Source organism: Atractosteus spatula, chromosome 9 (genome assembly GCF_055471065.1).
Source record: "Atractosteus spatula isolate fAtrSpa1 chromosome 9, fAtrSpa1.hap1, whole genome shotgun sequence".
Classification (NCBI taxonomy): Eukaryota; Metazoa; Chordata; class Actinopteri; order Semionotiformes; family Lepisosteidae; genus Atractosteus; species Atractosteus spatula.
Genome location: NC_142714.1, coordinates 18,305,056 through 18,325,521, shown reverse-complemented (window position 1 = coordinate 18,325,521; position 20,466 = coordinate 18,305,056). Strand labels below are relative to the sequence as shown.

At 34.7% G+C, this 20,466-nt stretch overlaps 2 protein-coding genes across 2 annotated transcripts in view; one reads left to right on the top strand and one right to left on the bottom strand.

Annotated features, from left to right (window-relative positions):
* Positions 1–3,273: 3,273 nt before the first annotated feature.
* LOC148828342 (uncharacterized) lies at positions 3,274–5,237 on the bottom strand. Its single transcript, XM_088925970.1, has one exon. The coding sequence runs from the start codon at positions 4,827–4,829 to the stop codon at positions 3,906–3,908; it is 924 nt and encodes a 307-aa protein (XP_088782096.1). The 5' UTR covers positions 4,830–5,237; the 3' UTR covers positions 3,274–3,905.
* A 7,994-nt stretch (positions 5,238–13,231) lies between these two features.
* The window catches only part of plcb2 (phospholipase C, beta 2), a 37,424-nt gene continuing 30,189 nt past the window's right edge, over positions 13,232–20,466 (top strand). The window contains exons 1-3 of the mRNA XM_088925219.1: positions 13,232–13,312; positions 15,806–15,883; positions 16,919–16,987. Of these exons, the coding sequence (XP_088781345.1) occupies positions 13,232–13,312; positions 15,806–15,883; positions 16,919–16,987 (228 nt within the window). The remainder of the gene's footprint in view (positions 13,313–15,805; positions 15,884–16,918; positions 16,988–20,466) is intronic.

Genomic DNA, 20,466 nt, shown 5'->3' with positions numbered 1-20,466 from the left:
ATCTTTAGTCAACTTCATTAATAGCTAAAGCTGCAACATTGGGATTCATGATGTGACACAAAATGTTGTTTTAGGAACATCAGTGTGAAATTCTTTCTAACATATTCCATAAATATATACAGTATACTGTAGTGGTCTCATAAAATATTCTACACCATTTACTGAAGGAGTAGTATGTGCAAGGTTTCAAATTTAGATTCTTGAAGGACTTATTAAATTATTTTCATTAAGTAACACATTTCTCCAGACTTAGATCAAACAAAGATTAATACATTGGAATAAAATCTAATATGGTCCTCCAAAAAGTACCTTGAAAGTCCTCAACAAGGAGCTAGTCAAGATTAAATATGTATCTCTCTTTCTACTGTATCACTGCCTGAAGACAAAAATGAAAACTTATTTTACAGTAGGTAACAGCTACACATAAAAATTGTTTTATTCAGTTAAATCTTTCACTGTTCATCAGGTGCTTGCAAGATAATGACTAACACGTTCCTCTATCCAGTCTTTCTGTGTTTTTCTGAATAAGTTAGGTCTGGTAGAGAAAGCACAATATGCATTACCCCAGTGCTTCTTCTGCTACAAAATTATCTTCATATAGTTTTGTTCTGAAATATGAGACCTGATGCTGGTTTTAATTGACCTGTGCAGCAAAAGTAATTAAAGTGCTACTTTATTGTAAATGGCATATTTATCTTGCTGCATTTATTACACAGTGGTTGGCTGGATGTTAGCAGTTTTATCTCCTCTTTGCTTATAAAAAAATAAACTTCACACTGAAAGAGTAAATATGCATATAGCTCTTTAGTGAGATTATGCAGAAATCCTCTTATGCTTCCCCTTGGTTTTTAGCTGTTATGCAATTACAGTCATCGGGGAAGAGGGAGGGTGACATCCCTTCTGAAGTGAACTCCTTTTAATTATATTAAAATACAGTAGACAAGCACCAAATACAGACTATACTGTACCCATTTATACTGAACTAGCAGTATTACTGTATGTAGTTTCCATCCAGAAATCTTGAAGCTGATGAAGAATTATCATAAAGAAATAAGATTGCACTTTTTTTTCCAAAACAGGAAGTGCAATGCAATAGTGAATTTAATTCAGATCATACTGAAAATGGTGAAAACTCAGCACCCTGCAAAATATGCATCAACTTACTTCAGTGCAAGAATGCTGAACTCCAGCAAACACCATTTCTGGTTTTATACAGGTTCTTATGCACGGAGATATTTCATTTTTTTAAAAGAAAATCTTTTGGCAATACAGTAGCAGTGTTTGTAACACTTCATAGTAACATATACAGTATGTGTAAACCATTATACTGTATTTCACTTGATAAATGGAAATAAAAACAAAAACAGTAAGTTTCATAGGAACGCATAGTTTCATGTATTCTGTCTTTCCTTAGCTTTTAACTGCCTTCAATCAATTAGAGCCCTTTGGCACATTTTTCCTAAAAATAAACATGCTGCAGAGTTTTTTTTTCTAAACATAAGTCTGTAAGTTCAACAAGGCTGTACATGACTCAAATAAAAAAAATAAAAGTGCCAGCTTTCTATACTCCTTTGCTGATTTCATCTTGACAAAGACAGAACCTTCTGTTACTTAATGATAGTATGGCTATGTGTTAAAAACCATACATAATACAGGTATCCAAATATGGTTTTGGATTAAAGAGGAAAATACTGATTTGTTTTGCCAAGTAAATAGTGTTTAATCTTCTTCCAATGCAAACTGACTCATTGTGAATTACAGTATGAGTAATATGTAATGAGTATTTTTAAATACCATTTACCATAAATTAATGCTAAATTAGTGTTTTAGTTACGTCCTTTTTTGCAATGGGGAAATAATTCTATTTATTCATTTCACTCTTCCTTATCTTTCTGAATGTAAGGTCATATATTTAGATCTCGGCAGTTGTTGTTGATGACATTTGTTAGCTTAATTCTAGAGAAGCCCTTCACAACTTCCCCTCAACTAAAAGAAAAAAAAACTTTTTTTTGCATTTTGCATTGCAATCATTGAAGGTAGCACAGAGGACACTTTAAGACTTCAAGTCCTAGCTGCATGGTACTGTATACAAGACTACATTGTATGCTGGCATATTAGCAAATACTAAGGGGAAAGGAATGATGAGAATAACAGTACATGAATTATTTCTGCAAATGTTTGATATATTTAGCAGGTGTTCTTTAGAAATATCATTTTTGAAATAAATTAATAGCATTTTTTGTGTTATAGTTGAGGGTTCTCCCTGATTTTACTATATTAAATATATACGCAGTTCATTCCAGCTGTGCTTTTATGTTATTGAAAAAAGAAGATGAATCCTCACTCCTGCCTGAGGTCAAAATTGCTCCACTGCACGAGCCTACTTGTTGAAGTCTTTGAAAAACGAAACCTAATTGAATAAATCAGATTGTGAAGAAAAAAAAGGCTTATTTGCATTTACAACTGTGTCCAGACTCGGAGTAATCTAGTTCTATCTAAATTTTCAGCTACTGTCTTTGTGCATTACCTTTCAAATTATTCTACTAGTAGTATCTGCGCCATTGCAAAGACAACTAGCTTTTATCAACCTATAATTGGAGAATCGCATCTCGATGTTAGCAAGACCTTATCAAATTAGTAGAAATCAAAGAGAAGCATATAGCCTTGTTTATGTTAAGTTAATGGACCTGTTAAAGAGAAAAAATACTATTACCTTAATAAAACTGTTGACCCTTAATACTAAGGGTGCTGGATGGCTTAATTCAAAATTTACTAACTGGCTTAAAAAATAACAAGCTCCGAGGTATCTTTGAAAATATTTAGTAAAAAAGTATTTGATATCATACTGTGCTCTATAAATGGGGTGCTTCAAAAATGTATTTTGCTGTTTTTAGGATTAATTTTAAAATAATTTAATGGATAATTATTACTTTTTACCAGTGTTTACTTTTTTGAAAAGCAAAACAACATTTTACAAAACAAACCCCCCGTAAACCAGATTCGCGACGCACCCGCCATGTCTAGGGAGCTGTTCTTAAAGTAGTATCGAGAGAAAAACAGGGCTACTTCTAAAGTAAATAAGTTAAAGTTTTCAAGAGATTTTAGGGTGGTAATTGAAACCTCTTACATAAAAAAACATGCGTAGAATAGTTCAGGACACATGCATGTGATTTTGTCTTAAAAGGTTAATCTCTCAATATTGAGTTCAAGGTTAAATTATTATTAAGAAGCTTTGCATTATTTTTGTTTCACAACACCTTAAACCACAAAGCATTTTTACAAGGAATTTTATTTTGTTTTGTGATACTGTATATACCTATTGTACACTTATTTTAATAAAAAGTATCTATTTTGTATATTTTTAACTCAGGTCGGAGCATTTACAATATGCTTTATGTACAGTACCAAATACAGTATATTTCACATTTACATAGTTTTATATTTAGCTATGCACATACCTGAGCTTAACTCAATACCGGTTCCCTTAAGCCAGTGGAATCCTGGTTAATTAGTATTAAGCAATATATGTAGACAAACCATAATATTAAAAAATAGCCTTTCCCCTTACAAATTAAACAATTCATCCGCGGCATGTCTTTTTGTCAGTTGAAAGGCTTTGTCGAGAATATAAATCACATTGTATTTAACAGGTTCTGCAATGCAAAAGCGCCGTTCTTTTATATATATATAGGTTTAAATGATATAAAATGGATCTGACATACAGTAGATGTGACTCTTCCAGACCTTGGTGATGCGAAGAAAAGTATCGACTATCCAAAACAAAGATGACAGTCGTTTAAGGCATAACAAAATATGGTGACTTGTCTAAATAATGGTAATCGTTTACAGTCGGAGCTATATATGCGTATGTTTTATTTAAGCGGAATCAATGAGTTATTAGCTGATTATATGAGTTTTGAAGTTGATGAACTTCTCACTGTTGCATCCTCTGTGTCCTTAGTAACCAGGTCCTCTGACAAGGAAGAAGACCCTTCTGTTTTATCCAGCTCTCGATTTGTATCCGTCAGAACCTTTCCGGCCTGGTCAGTTGTCTTTACCCTCTGCAGTCCTTGTGAGCTTGCAGTACCAACAGCCGGGGTTTCCGAAGAAGGTTGCTGGTTCTTAGGAGTAGCATCCGCCACATGCCTATCGAATTGGGGACCAGTCCCTGTTCCATCAAGGTGCTGTTGATGTATTTCACTGGTAGCTATCGGCCTCAGCGCCTCTCTCGTCTCCCTGTCAGCAGCCAAGTGTAAAGCGCTTCCAGATTCCGCACGCATTTTTTGATTGTTTTGTGAAACATCTGCAGATTTCGAGGCTTTGCTCTCTTTTGCCTTTATAAGCAATCTTGCGGCTTCCGTGGCTGTGTAACTCGGTGTAGATGTATAGCGTCCTGTTGCACTACTATGAATGCTTTGGGGTAAAATGTCGTCTGGAATTATTGCTGGACTTTTACTACTGCTATCCTCCCATGGAAATAATTTGGTCTGAGGCTCAGCTCTCATATTAGACATGGTTTTATTGACTGATGACAAAAGGTCTGTCTGTGACGAATTGTTCTCAGTGCTAGAAATGTTGGTGGCTACAGTGACCTCCTCGAGCCCCCCAGGTTTCCCAGATGTTGTTGATGCAGACGTCGGTTTCCAGATCAGGCTGTAATAAATGGCCAGGATTATAGCTGCCAAGGACACGGATAAGACATAAGCAAAAACCGTGGCCAATCTCACCCACTTTTTGTTCGTCTTCGCAGCCATCTTTGCCTTTTTGTCCCCGGTGTATGTGGCAGGTTTGCCCCTCTCCATACTGGGCATGAAGTCCCTCTCCCTCATGTTCCCCCGATTTTTACCTCTGTGCTCCACTACCCCGTCCGTCTTGAACGTTTTTGATTATCCACAATCCAAGAGAAGACGCACAAAAAAACTGACACAATATTGTCTATTTTGTTAAGAGAAAGATGTTTCTTTCATTCATCCCGTTATTGAAAGCGTAACAGCGTCTGTCTCAAATCCATGGCAGCATTCCATTTTGCTTGAGAATAATAAATTGGTCTGTTCTTTTCTGGTCCTTTCTTGGATTCGTGAACTCTGTCGATACCCAGAAAAAAGATTGTTTATTCCACTGAAACCTCCAAGGGATACAGCAATTCCGCAGTAAGGGCTTCACTGTGATTTATCAGAGTGATTAAATGAGATCATAAGGTACACAAGCCGCCTGTCTCCCTTATCCAGCAAATGAAGTGTCTGGTTCTGCAACAAACAGAAGGAAGGAGGCGGGCGAGGGTTCTTAAAGGGACGGTAGCTGGCTAAAACATGCGCATACATTCCATTTCACTAGCGACGCAAATCCGTTGAAGTTTTCACAGTTTCTAGCCCTGAAAAACGAAGGATTATTTTTCACGTGCAATTTTTATAGTAGTGATTGAAATAATGGTAGATTTTAACTTTTGCCTACAATTTTCCAGTATCCCCTCTTCCCTTTGTAAATATTGCACTACACCATGGCCTTGTATACAATATATAAAACATATATGCCTACAACCGTATTAATCAATTGTAGTTGATAAGCGTTACCTTTGCGTCTTTGCTGTTTTACAACTGACTATACATAATGTGGAATTTTAATCTTTATAAATCTAATTCGATGTTAGTGGGATAGAACGTTTACATATACTTTCTATTTCCTAAAAGATCATATATGTTATTGTTATTTTATTAATAAGTACCCGGAATAATTTACTGTTGTTCGTGAGTGTATAATATGTCCGCAATCGTCAAGTCTTCGGATACCAACTCTGATCTCCGGATCAGTTCAGCACCACGGAGAGCAACTTCTCGATTCTCGATAGCTGACCAATATAAAAAAGGAGCCATTGAAACTCGTTTAACACACAACGTGATGAAACTGAGTGTAAGATGTGTTGTGCAACTCCACCCCATTACAGATAATCAGGGATTTAGTTTTGGATTATGCTTTTCACATAAAACCATACTAAGACCCAGTTTACTGGTATAAAAAAAACTAAGAAATTATTAAGAATTAAGAAAATTATTTGAAGATAAAATCATATTAAAATATAAACTGTTTAAACACGTTTGCCCTTTTATATGACATGGAAAGCACTTACATTGCATAAATGTAAGCAGACCATTGTCAAATATCTGCGAGAGATGTGAAATTAGTTTCAGACAAAGCAGAATCTTTCGGAAACATTCAATAAGGGATGGTGACATTGACATTTGAAAAACTGATGTAGAAAAGGCTATCTACACCCAACCATAAGATAGAAAAGTCTGTGCTCTTTAAGGATAATATATAATCAAACATCAGCTGCCAATTTGCACGGGAACATCAAAACCTCCAAAATAGAAATATTTAGCTGACTTAGTACATAAAAATGTCTTTTCACTTGGTCATTGTTGTTCTGTAGTTTGAGATGGTTGCATAATGTCAAAAGGTGAACTGCCATACAGAGCCCAGTATTACTGAAATGAATCCTTTTTTCTTTATTACAAAACACCCAGGTATTTGATTGGTAGACTATATGGAATTGAGAATTTGAGTATTATGCTGATTAGGAAGACAAAAGTTGATTTCACTTCCTGGAATGTCACCTATTTCAGAAAGGAAGTGCAAACTTATTGAATTAGATTCAATGAAATCACTGGTCTGCTGAAAGGGGATTTGTTTGTCCCACTTTTAGTTCTTCCAGCAGATGGAAGCCAGATTTCCTCTAAGATTTGCCTGTACTTTGCTCCATTCATTTCTTCCCAGTCTTGACAGGAGCCTCAGTCCCTGCTGTTGAGAAACAGCCCCATTACATAATGCTGCCACCACCATGCTTGACAGTAGGGATCGTGCTGACTGGATGATGTGTTGTTTGCACTATACAGTATGTAACATTTTGCAGTTAGATCTCATCTGACTACAAAACAAACTTTGCCATATGTGTGCAGTATCACTTAAATGCTTTGTTGAGAATGCAGAATTTGAGGTATTTAATTTATTGATTTATTTTCTTCTAAACATTAGGTATTTTCTCCTATCTCAGTCATTGAACTCAGCAGCTTTTTCAAAGTCATTGTCACAGTGGCATTCCTAATCAGTTTCCTCCTTGATGAAAAGAGAAGTAAAGAAACACAACGTTTCTGCTGTGACGCCTTTATTTTCCCAACATATGAGATTAAACCAATAGATGCCCTCAAAACTGTAAATTAAGTTTAGCATGACAAATTTTCACATTGGAGAAAATAACCATCTACTGTATCTGACATTTTTGGGGTTCATGTCTGGGCTTACCGACACATGAAGCTCTTCCTTGTGAGGCCAGCCCTTCATTTATTGTAGGCCTGCTTGAAACATATTCTATAAAAAATTAATCTGTAATTCAGTTTCTTGTGTTAACTGTAAGTTATAGGAACCTAGCACATGTGACCACAAGATATAATATTTTTCACCAGAATTACTGTATGTCAGTGAATTTAAATACTTCCTGCAGCTTTAAGTTGCAGGTAGGTGATTTAGAATTATATTTTTAGAGAGACAATAGTTCAACTAGTTTCAGCATCCTGTAGCCATGAAAGATGTTCACATACTTGAATTAGACCTCAAGCTGTGAATAAGGTTACTGTTGTTATTCTTGCTATATGCTGATAATCAAGGCAAATAATGGCTGAAAACCTGCATTCTTACCCCATTGCCTGAGAGAATCAGCTAGCTTGTGTAAAACAGATGTCACCCTTTGTTTTCCTGCAAATGAAGAGAGTGGCTCCTCTAGTTCTTTTAAGGGTTGCAGTGTTTTTTAATTTCCATTCCACGTCTGACCTTAAGTACTTAATTGAACTAGTTATCTATCCCTTGAGGACTGTAGCTGTCCATTCCTCTCCATCTATTGACCCAAGTAGCTTTACCATCAAGAAATGGGTCATTTGTAATGAGTGGGTGTGAGGATTTGTGTTTAATTTAAAATACTATAACACAAAAGGTAAAAACACAATCACGTAAAATACTGTGTACTATACTGTAGGATAAGTAACAAATAAAACAGGAAAGTTCATTGGAGTTACCTTCTATTTTTCTAGCATTAGGTAAAATAAAAACAGGGTATGTATCCTAAAATCAAACTAGATTATTACTGGATTTGTACAGTATCAATGCAAACAATGGATCAGTATGAGTATCCTTTGATGATTTATTTGGGGACAAGTATTTTTCAGAGAGATTATTTAGATATTTGTTTAGTATGAAATGCAGAATTGTCTCCAATCTAAAGCTTAAAGTTCATTTCATACAGTCCCCTCCAGAGGGCAGTTTTTATCTTCTCATTCTGTTTTTCCAAAGAGGCAGTCATAGTACCAGATTATCTTCTCCATTATCCAATGAGATATTTCTTTCCTTTTGTTTTAAAACATTGTCTCCTCTCTGAGTCAATGTTTTCTAATTCTGGAATGTTTTATTTTCTTTAGGTATCTTGTTCCACCTGTCTAATACACTGCCATCGACAGTGTTAACAGAATATAAATATGAGCTATACAGTAATTGCTTGATATGGGAGGAGTGGTGGCACTGTGGTTAAGGATCTGTGCCTGTGGTTGGAAGGTTGCTGGTTCAAATCCTGTGGCTGGCAGAGGAATCCTACTCTGTTGGGCCCCTGATCAAGGCCTTTAACCCCAACTGCTCCAGGGGTGCTGTACAATGGCTTACCCTACGCTCTGATTCCAAGCTTCTCTCCCTGTCTGTGTCTCATGGAGAGCAAGCTGGGGTATGCAATAAGATGAATTCCTAATGCAAGAAATTGTATATGGCTAATAAAGTGATCTGATATTGGTGAAACTAGAAAACAAAAGCAATAATGGTAATGATTATAATTTGTAATTATACTGAGAGGAAATACTTATCTGCAGTTTTCTCTATTTCCTGTGTCAATAACCACCATGGTTGTAGCACAGTTGTGGATTAAATGTTCATAGAGATTTTTTAATTTTTTTACATTGTGATATATTTTGTTAAAATTGAAATAACCAGCCTTTATGAGTACAGGAACTTAAATCCAATGATTTCTGTTATGCACTGTTCAATGGTTGAACATAACATTACATTTGGCAGAAGGCTTTAGTCAGGAGCACTGGCGACCCATAGCTTGTTATTACAGAAAATTATCAAGGGCTGGAGGTTTGCTGTCTGATCCCTTGGCTCCAGCTGCATACTCTTCCCTGAGGTTTTATTTATTCAGTTGTAATGTGCATAATTTCACTTGGGATTTTTCTCATTTATTTTTGTCCTGAGAATCTTATAATTTTGTTTGTTTAATACGCAATATTGAAATTATTCCTGTGTTGAGCTTTTGCCACATCATTTAAAAATGAGAATTTGTTTTTAAGCAAAAAGGGTTTTTGCTGCATGTCTGCCCAGATAAAATACTTCATAAATTATTTCAATAGTGTGCTCACAATTGCCCTTAATTCTGAGAGAGGATTCATGAGTCTACTATTGATTCTAAGTCCTTTCACCAAAAGTCTTCACCAATATGTCTACTGGAATGTGTGTTATTGCCTCTTAAGCAATATGGATATACTGCATGTGTCTAGTATGCAGTATTTGAAAGATTTTCTCAACACCTGTAAATTTCAATAACACTATAATCTGCTGTGAGATTCTAGAGTATAAATTGCTACAATTTTATATATGTGTTTCTACTAAATTCCAGAAATATTTTTTTCTATGTGTGCACCCCAACATCCTGGAGATGGCAAATTGTCTCTCTATACTTATGAATCTCCTAGATGACTGGCTTTATCAAATCCAGAATAAAGCAGTAGCTAATGGACCTGTGGTTTGTCTTAGCTATACTATTCCTGTGTCAAAGATTCTCAATTCAACATACTGTATGCATTTTTACTTCTGGTTGCTATCATAGACAAACATACAGTATCATGTGTTCCATTTAATTTTAATTTAAACTACAATAATAGTCCTAGGATTATTTTCAATTTAGGCTTTCTTAATTTTCTCACTTTAGGATTAATGTTGGGGCTGTTAATTGAGTTCTCAGTTGGACGGACAAAGTATGTTTAGAGAATGTGTAATTCCTGCAATGACTATGGTCTCCCTGTTACAGCACGTGAATACCCAATATGTAGGAAATGACTGCTGAGCAGGAGTCCTCAGAAGAGAAACTGCAGTGAGGAAACAACTCAAACGCTCTCATTGTGTGTTGAGAAGGGCATGAGTGAGACAGGAAGTGAGTATTCAGTGCTGTTGGTGACTAGCTGTGTGAAAAAGAAAGTACTGACTCATTAAAACATTTACATGCACTCTTTGTACCTCTGTCAGAACTCCCAGTCTTCGTGGAGTCTGGTCAAGAGCAGTTTTCATGAAGATGTGTTGCTACCCTTGTCCTGCTTAAATGATACAGAAAACGCTGCTTGAAAGGAGCTAGCATGGTTTCTCCCGTGATGGATATTTCATCACAAAAGAAGTGATGAACCATCCATCCATTTTCTAAATCATTTTATCCAGTGCAGAGTTGTGGAGGTTTCTGGAGCTGAACCCAGGTAGCAACAGGTGCAAAACAGGATACACCCTGGATGGGACGCCAGTCCATCACAGGGTACACACAGACACAAACACCAGAACCAGTTTTCCCAAAAAACAATTAACCTACCAGTATGTCTTTGGACTGTGGGAGGAAAACAGATCAACTGATAAAGATTTGTTTTATACATTTTAATTGCTTCCATATTGAGATATTGAGTGTTTTATGGTTTTACAAAGTAGGTAACCAAATAAGCTTTGAAAAGGACTTCTGAATAATGTCTTCGTGGAAATGTGGGGGAAGAAAATGGGGGGGGTTCAATTGTAGGCACAGTCAACTACTACTTTTTAAAAAGTTTTTTGTTTATATATTTTCATATTACTATTTTATATCTATACTTTTATATAGCAAGTTTGCACTGAATCCCAATAGCAGAGAACTACACAGAATACATGAAGCAGGTTTAAAAATGCAACAGATTAAAAATAAAAAAACCTAACAGAAGCAAAATGTAGAATGAGCTAATTCTTTAGCTCATTTATTGACATTATTATTATTAAACTTTTTCTTTAGAAGGAGAACCTGCCTACAGTATTTTCTTTTTGCCAGGTGCCTCACACGACAAGTTCTGAAAAATATAAAATGCTCAAGTGGGGAATGAAGCAATCAGAAGAACATTGCTTGTAGTATAAAGGTTGTAACATCAAAGGTAACAATGCTGAATGCTAAGATTGAGCCTTTGAGTTTCTTGTCATAATAAAAAAAGGAAGCGGCCTTTTCTGTGTCTAGAGAGCAGCTGTGAATTGCATGGTTATGAAATGAAGCAGAAAATGTGTCCTGTTTTACATACAGTAGCGTTTAAATAGATTCAGATTGTATTGAGATTGGGAGATAATGTTGTATAATATATAATAATATTGTAAAAAATCAATAAATAAAGAAAGAGTTACATCTGCAATTTTTGCATATTATACAGATAAGAGTAATTTTTGTCTTTTTAAAATATAAGCTTAGTGCAGTTAGATTATCCCATTTTGTCTTGGGTATCTGAGTCAGGTCCTGTATAACATCAAGTACTACACATGTATGCTTAAGCTACATTTAGAGACACAAGCATCAACCATTTTCCCAGTCTATTTTCTCATTGTAGTTTTCTGGTATTTCATCATACTTTCATATCATCAACAGTGATGTTAGCATGTCTTGTCCTTTTTAATCTAATGGTTTTATTCTTCAGTTTGCAGAAAGAACACATAGAATAGGTCAGCTTTATAGGATTTACATAGATTATTGTCATGAGTTACACATTTGCATCTTATTCAAACAATGGCACTCTCTGGATTTGAATCTGAATGATCAATGCATCCTTGACTTAAATTAACCTGATTTTTTTCTGCATTCAAATAAAAGATGCGTACCAAGCTAAACAAGGATGACAGAAGTCCCTGATAGATACAGCAAACTATTTTTAAGAAAGCCAGCCACATTTTTGTGTAAAGAGAAATGAAATGAAATTTTTATCAATAGTTCAAATAAGCTAGATAGAAAACTATATTATCTACAGTATCTTATTTACGTAGGTAAGTTCATTGGAAAAAAAATCTGTATTACCCAATGGCTTAGTTAGTGCCTTGCAAAAGTATTCATCTCCTCCAATGATATCTTATTTTGCTGAATTACTTACAAACATGAATGCTCAGGATGAACAACTTTAGGTTAAATTTAAATGTCAACAAAAACTGAAAATAAAAGTCAAAAACTAAAATATGTTGCTTTGAAAGATATCTTCTGAAAGAGTCTCCAGTATAGCAGTATACAGTAGCAGATCTGTTCCTGAATGTCCGTAGGTGCTCTAAGTTTTCATTGAGTCCTTAAGTACAAAACGGAATCATCTCATTACTTTGTATAACCAGGTCATTATTTGGTATATGAGAAGAACACCAAGCACTGTGACTGCTTTTAAAGAGATACAATTTACAAGATCTTCAACCTTCTGGGCCAAGGTTACCCACCACTGCTGTAGTAGCCGAACAAGAGAAAGTGAAAATAGTTATAGGAATTTTTTTCAGCTTTGCATTGAAAAGTTTAACTACAGGTCAATGCTCAAATGCAGATGTAAACCAAATTCTGATTAACTTTAACCACCAAACTAATTTTATTTTTATTACTGTATTCACCTAACAGATGACAGCACAGTGATATGCTTAAAATTATACTATTGCCGTAAATCGTTTATGAAAAACCACTTCCTGTATAGTGACTGGTTCATTCAACACGGTTTCAAAATTTGTTTAGAGGGGCTACTCTGTGAAATTTTTACCACTACCAGATTTTTGTGCTTTATGTGTCAAGTGAAGTTTTCATTTTATGACTTCCTGTGCAAGTGTCACTATTGTATCAACTGCTTTACGTTTCATTGTTGGTTGATAAAAAAACTTTCCTAGAAGTGATCAGGTTATATATGGTGTCTCTGGTGTCGTGATGATTTGCATTGCATATGTCACTGACAGTTTCTCCTTGAGTCATTTCTGAATACTTGTGGAGGTATAAAATGACTTGTCTGCTTCCTGATTGGGCTGGTAGAGTGCTATGTTATCAGAACAAGGATAGAGATTTCATGTTTGCTAGCATTAAAGATCTGCAAGACAGTAAAAGCATAAAGTATTAGGCTTACATTATTAGGAACACGTGGGTGTCAAGATGGAGAAAGGTGGACTTTTAGAGCCACCAGTCATAAAAGATTACTTGGTGAAAGGGGACCGATTCACAAAGTGGAGTGATGTGAGTATAACAGAAACCTATGATTCTTTTAAGAAATAGTTTCAATATTTCAGGCTAAGACTAAAGAACTGCAGTTGCAGACAGAGTTTTGTTCATTTGTATTTTCATAAATTCACTAGTACATCTTGCTACAGTATGGATGAACTTATGCAACTTAGAAAAAGCATCACTGACAACAAAATGTTACAATGACATTAGAGTATTAACTATATACAGTAGGTGATACAGTATGTTGTCAATGCTTATACTGTACAGTATCTGTACCTGTATATGCATCCTAAGCCAGATTCTATATTATACTTCTTTATATGGATATGTTTTTAGATTTTCAGACATTTTCTTCAAATTCAATTACACCTACCAATAGTCAATAATAGTAAATAATAAACTGAACTAATCAAATTAGGACATTTAATGCAATTAAAATGGAGAACACTTAAATAAGTCATGAATACTCATGACTTCTCTAAATGACTGTCCTTAAATGATCAAGAATTTCCCTACAGAATCAAGAGTACTTTTCCCTAATTTTCTGAAATTTTCATGTTTATCAGATTTTTTCTCTTAATAACTTACATGTATTGTTCTCTAAAAATGCTTTCACCACGGTTCTCTTTGTTGATGGGATAGACGTGTCTCTGCTATGTCTCATTTTAGAACATTCCTTATGTCAAGGAGAAATATGGTGTAATCACAGGGGCACATCTTTGTGCTACCTTTAAAACTACAGTACATGTCTTTGGGTTACAGTACTTGGTTCCACAAGCACCTGAATTTGATGTTATCCCCTAAGGCATGCTAACCTCATCATGTACGTACAAAAAGTGATTTCAGTTTCATTTGAAATGAAAGCATTTGTGAACTTTCAGATTTCAAGAAGAGTTAAAGTTAAAAAAAGATAAGACTCCTAAGATCAATTCTGTTTGAAAAGAATAAATAAGCTACATGCTTAATACAATTGTGTATGGAATCCTTGGACTGATTCATAATGATTATGCTTGTGTAGACTATCCCTATTATTATGGAGCAATTCTGTAGTGCATTCCCTAGGACAGCAGAGGACAGTGCTAAAAGACAGGGACAGAGCTCAGGGGGTACAATACTCTAAGAGAACTGATGAATGAATAGTTTAATCAGATAGTGGTGTTAACAGGGTCTCCCACAGAAAATGTCAGTTTCAGAGTGAATACCTCTCCTAGAAAAATGCTTCTTCATAAAAAGTACTAGATAGAATGTCATTTTTGCCTGCAGAGAACATGAACTACCTAAGGAAATAAATATTCTAGAACAGAACTTATATTTATGCAATATGTCTTTTATATGTTAAACAAACAGATTCAATAAACAGAAATCCAAACCAGCATGTTTTATTATTTTATGTTCCTTCCCATATATCGTGATGGATAAATGAAACATCCTGCAGCATGTTTTATTTAAGATCTAAGGAACCTGAAAGGAAATTATTAGCTCTTAGGAAAATATCAGTGACCAAATACACAATTAGGAGCCAAACCAGCCCAAACATGTTTCTTTTCTTCTCTTTTCAGCATGGAATAAACCTTTACTTATTCCTTTGCAGGCTACACATACAGATGTAGCTACCTACTTGAAACTTTGGTTAATTTGGTTAATTATAATAAACAGAGCCCTTCATACTGCTTATTTTAATAGGGCAAGTCTTTATAAATTAACGTGTATTTTTTCTGTCTGTGTATATTCATACAATATGTCTTTGTTTTATTGTTTGTTTATGAAAGAAAAGATTAAATTAATAGAAAACCAAAACATCAAAGTTTTATGTACCTTCCCATAAATGATGATGGAATGTTTTGACAGATGAAACGTGTTGGAGTAATATCTTTACCGATACATTTAAGAGATAGTAAGTGATGTTAGCTGAGAACTGCAGCATATTTTACTTAAACTCTTAAGATCCTGAAATTACTGGAAACTATAAGTGACCATATACAGCAGCAATCAAGAGCCAAACAAGCGCAAACCGGTTAATTTGGTTAATTCTGATAAACTGGAGTGCAGAGCCCTTCAGGATGCTTATTATAACAGAGCAAAGCTTTGCAAATTAATTGTGTAAATCTGTGTCTGTGAATAAAATGGTTTGAATTCACATTCATCGTATTTCTTATACATTTATAATATTAATTAAAATCGTTTTCAGTTTGATCATCTGAGTATGAATGTGTGAGTGTGAATGTCTTATGATGTGGTTGAAAAATGCACAACCTTTATACATGAAGAGGAAATCATAATTACCTCCGAATACAATCATTTTGTTTATCAGTAAATATCAATATAAAGAGCTGTGCTATACCATAGTTTGGTTTGGTATAGGTAGTGCTATGGTTTCTCTTGTTTTATGCTGTGCAAAGACTTTGCAACATTCTTTGCAATGTTTGTAACATTTCCTTGACTGTGGTGTCCTGCTGTCGGAGTTGTTTGCAACTAGTGCTACATGTTTCTATTTGTCTGTACCAGGACTCATCTCGCACCTCCCCTGTCATGATGAAAATGGATCCAAAGGGCTTTTACCTCTACTGGACTCATCAGAATAAGGTAAGGGGGTGCTTTCACCATGGTGACATGATAGCATAAATCACAAACAGGATTAGAGTATTGGAATATTAAGGTTGTTTTAAAATAAAGTACCTTTATGTATCCTAGGAGTATTTTTATATACTGTATACTAATATATAACTTCTACAGTTCTAGTTATCAAGGAAATATCTAACAAATAGCAAGGTTAGTTCAGTTCAATAAGAACATTTCAACATTTAATGAGTGAGAAAACCAGCTGCTCTCCAAACAGAATTGTAGAATACATACAGTCTACTTGATTTAAAATGTGAAATGTTATTGTCCGTAATCAAATTGAGATAAGTCTCAATATATACATTTTTACTGGGTGTATTATATGAATTACATGTTGCCTTAGAGCTACAGTAATGATCTATAAAGCAAATTGAAGTATGCTGATTGCAGTACATTATTGTTTACCTTCATGGCTTGTTGCACAGTGTAGTTGATTGTTGTTTGGTGTTTTGAAACTTGCGTGGGATGGGTCACTTCCTGATCTAGTAAAGAAAACTAGAAACAGATGTTCCCTAATCTCTATGGAGATTTAAAGTCACATACTATAGTTTAAAGTCTAAATTAGTGATGGCTATAAGGGGACCTGATTCAAGTATTTGAAATCCTCATAGACAAATTCAACCCTTTGGAGTTCTACAGCAGAACACAAACTGGAGAACACACATAGAAAACTGAGATCATGAAGAAGTGTTTTGCACAGTGAGCTGTGAGAGTATATGGAACACTCTGCCCTAGACATCAGGATAGAGTAATTTTTTAAGATATTGTCGAGAAGTGATTTTTAGATACAGGTAACTGATATATTTAATGCAAGCTGTTTTGCTGGCCATATTACTGATGACAGCATATGATCCATAGCAGAATATACCTGCATATCAGAGAGCACCTTATAAGTGGAAATCTTTATTTACACTCAATAGGGATTTGATAAAATTGCCTAATTTGATAATGTTCATGATCCTTGTTCTTGTAATTGCATATCTTATCTGATCCCTGCAGGAAATGGAATTTGTAGACATTGCCACTATCCGCGATACAAGATCAGGAAAATATGCTAAAATTCCAAAGGTAAGCATCACTTTAGAAGGTTTCAAATACAATTTTAATTATCATCACATCGTGTGTAATATCTCCATGTTCCCTACCTTTGAAACCTTTGATTGAAAAGAAAAAGTGAGTATTTATAGCTTCCAGAGTTTCAGAAAATTATGTTTTAATTTGTATTAAGAGAGTTTTCAATGTACCTGAGATGATGCAATTACAGTATATGCATTTCAGTTTTTAGAACTAGAAGAACTAGAGGTACTGTACAATTGACAGGAGTAGAGGGGTTGCCCTCCCTTAGGTCATTTCAAGTGAAAATGTTGAAGAAGAAACCAGTTTTTGAAAGTAAAACAAATGAATATACATATGTGTAAAGCATGCCATCTATATGTGAACCCCTTTTTCATATGATTTATAAATCATTACATCAAATACTTTAAAAAATAGAAAAATAACTATTTGTTATCTTTAGGGTAGTTGAAAAATGGGAGGCCAACAAGACTGCACTGTGTTACTTAAGCTACAGTAGCTCTTTTTTAAACACCTAGACCCAAAACATTTTTAAAGGGTGAATGTTGTATAGTACACCTCAGTGCATTACACTTATGTTCCAGCTTATTAAATACTGTATACAGAAAACATTTCAGGCTTCCTGCCTGGAACGTAGAAAGAAGATCTCTTAAATCTTAAAATATTTAAATCACAAAATGCCTGTGAGTATGATTGCAGTCTAATGTTATTTTTGCTGAGCAATCATAACTTGTGTACAGCATAAGATGAAATTTAAAAAAAAACAATGCTTTGAAATTGACACTATGCATAAACTAGGTGGATCAGTCTTATACTTGAAATGTAACCTTTCAACACTCCTGAATTACAGATCATTGCCTGCAGAGCAAACTGCAGCTGTCTCTTGTTTGTGCCTTTGAGCTACAGGAGACTATTACTCAGCTTGGTGGATTTCCTAAAGCAGGACCCATTACTGCTGCTTTATGAATATTTAATTTAGATGTACATAGATGAAATGTTAATAGACTTGCTCTGTTTACTGTTAGACACAGGAGAACAACCTAAATGGACTTCATTTTAATTCAAACAAGTACAGTACATACAATATACCATACTTTCACTTTTATTAGTGATAAAAACACATACTGTAGGAGAGCATTTTTGTGGATATTATGTTAAGGGAGAAGAATAATTCAGCCTGTATCTTTGTGTTATTTCATTTCTGTGTCACATACAGTATACTTTGCCAATTGTTCTACATAATCCTTTGCTGCTGCTGCTGTATTGGCTTTATTTGCCTTGCAAACTAAATAGTCTAACAAGAATACAGATCCCAGGCAGTCATAACACAAATATATACTGGAGACAGAAGGCTTACAGTATTGAGTGTTATATCTGATGAACAACCAACTTTGACCATCCTGTTTCTTGATCTAAATTAACAATTAAATATTGAAAGTATGCAATTTAATCATACACATAAATCATACGCATAAATCTACCTCATGTTGACATTCTTGTTCTGTTGTCTTATAGCAACACTAGTACAGTACATTTCTACAGAATAACAGGGTTTTCTCAAGTCAATAAAAAGACCAAGAGAATTTTTTTTTCAGAAAATACAGTGTTATAAGTGAATGCGTTGATATGTTGTGCAGTCGGCAAATTTATAATAATTTTTTAAAATACTGATATTGGGTCATACAACTCAAGTACCGTATCGGAGAAAACTAAGGATTACTCATAGCTCCTTGCTTTACTTAAAAACCATGCTTCTGTCCATTATTACTGTATACTATACTTGATAAAGACTTTTGCTCTACCAAATTGAATGCATAGCAACAATAGTTTTGGGTTAATGGTAATGCTAATGCTAATCACAAAATGTAACAGTGTTAAGCCTAATGTCTTTTAATGTTCACAGTTTTACATAGGAATCATTTAAAAAAGGTACTTCAATTCAATGTACAACACAACTGTGCATGAATATTCTCACATACTGTATATTGTGTTGCTGTGGGGAATACAAAAACATATTCCATAATGTGGGTTGTCATTTTTGATTAATTTAATCTCTGCCTCACAGAACAAAAGAGTTTGATAGTGTTGACCTCATCCAGTTGTCAATCAGTTTTTGAATATTCTGCACATATTCAGATTCACAGGGGTCAAAGGTCACAATTTAACCACAGAATTTGTAGATGTTGAGACATGATGTAGATATTGATCTTTAAAGATAGAATTGAAACTGTGAGAAAATTAAAGTCATTATTTCACTCAGCAGACTGTCAATTAAATATTTTGTTTATATGATTCCTCTAGAGAGAATGGGAATATTAAATGAGAAGTCTCATTTTTTAAAGAAATAATTGACTAGCAATTGGAGTAAAATACTTTAGACAATATGTGTCAAGCAATTTCTGATTTTGCTTATTTAATTTAAAAAAACAAAACAAAACATCAATCCATTCGTTTTAACAGATCAGTTACTTGGGCCACAATAGGTAGGGAGAGATGGAACACATTAAAAACAATTATAATCATTTAGAAAGTCAATCAAATTATGTAAAACACAACATTCCAGGTACACCCTGGTATACCAGTCGTCCTTTTGGTTAAGTACATTTCCATGAACAGAATTAATTTTGACTTTTACCTTAGTTAATTCTATCAGAAGAGAATACAGAAGGTTTGCTACTCAACCCATTGTTTTTTAAGATAATATTTATATAATTTGTATTACCAGATGAATGGATAGATTGACTGGACAATATGTAATTGAAAAATATAAAATCCCCATGGAGTCCCTTGCAGAAATCCAACTCTTCAGGTTTCATTGACAACGTATGTCATACTGTATGTCTAAAGACTGTGTTACCTTTGATTTGTTAGCTCAGCAATAGGTTTAATTACACAAGAATGAAAACCAGAATATCAGGAGGAGTGCAAATCCAGAGACCCTGTTGAGAAAGATGAAAACTTTACATACTGTATATGCAGCCACAGGAAACATAGTGTTTGTTGGTTTTCCACTGGAAATTTTCATTACCACATTTTTCAAAAAATATTTTCAGTCTCAATATGAACTTAAAATCACCAGCCGTTTTTTTGCCACTTGTACCCACCATTTTCCACTGACCAATTACTACTGAAAGTGATGTATCTCTTCGAACTCTCCTCTTCAGTTTGTCAACGACAGCATTCACACATCCTTCTCAACACGCATTGTCTAACGTTTTGTTTCCACTGTGAGCACAGAGCCATAGAAAAGCTTTCATGCTTGATAGAATACTGGCATGGTTATACTGACTGATACCACAAACTCAAAGGCACTTGACCAGCAACAAGGTTGGCAGGTTTAATTGTGAGGTGAAGTTTTTCTGACCAGCTTCAGCCTACCCTGCCATGGCCATTAGGCCCAGTTTATGCCACCCTAATGTAATTGCATTCGACTCATGACACTGTAGATACCTTTAAATGTATGATCTACCATT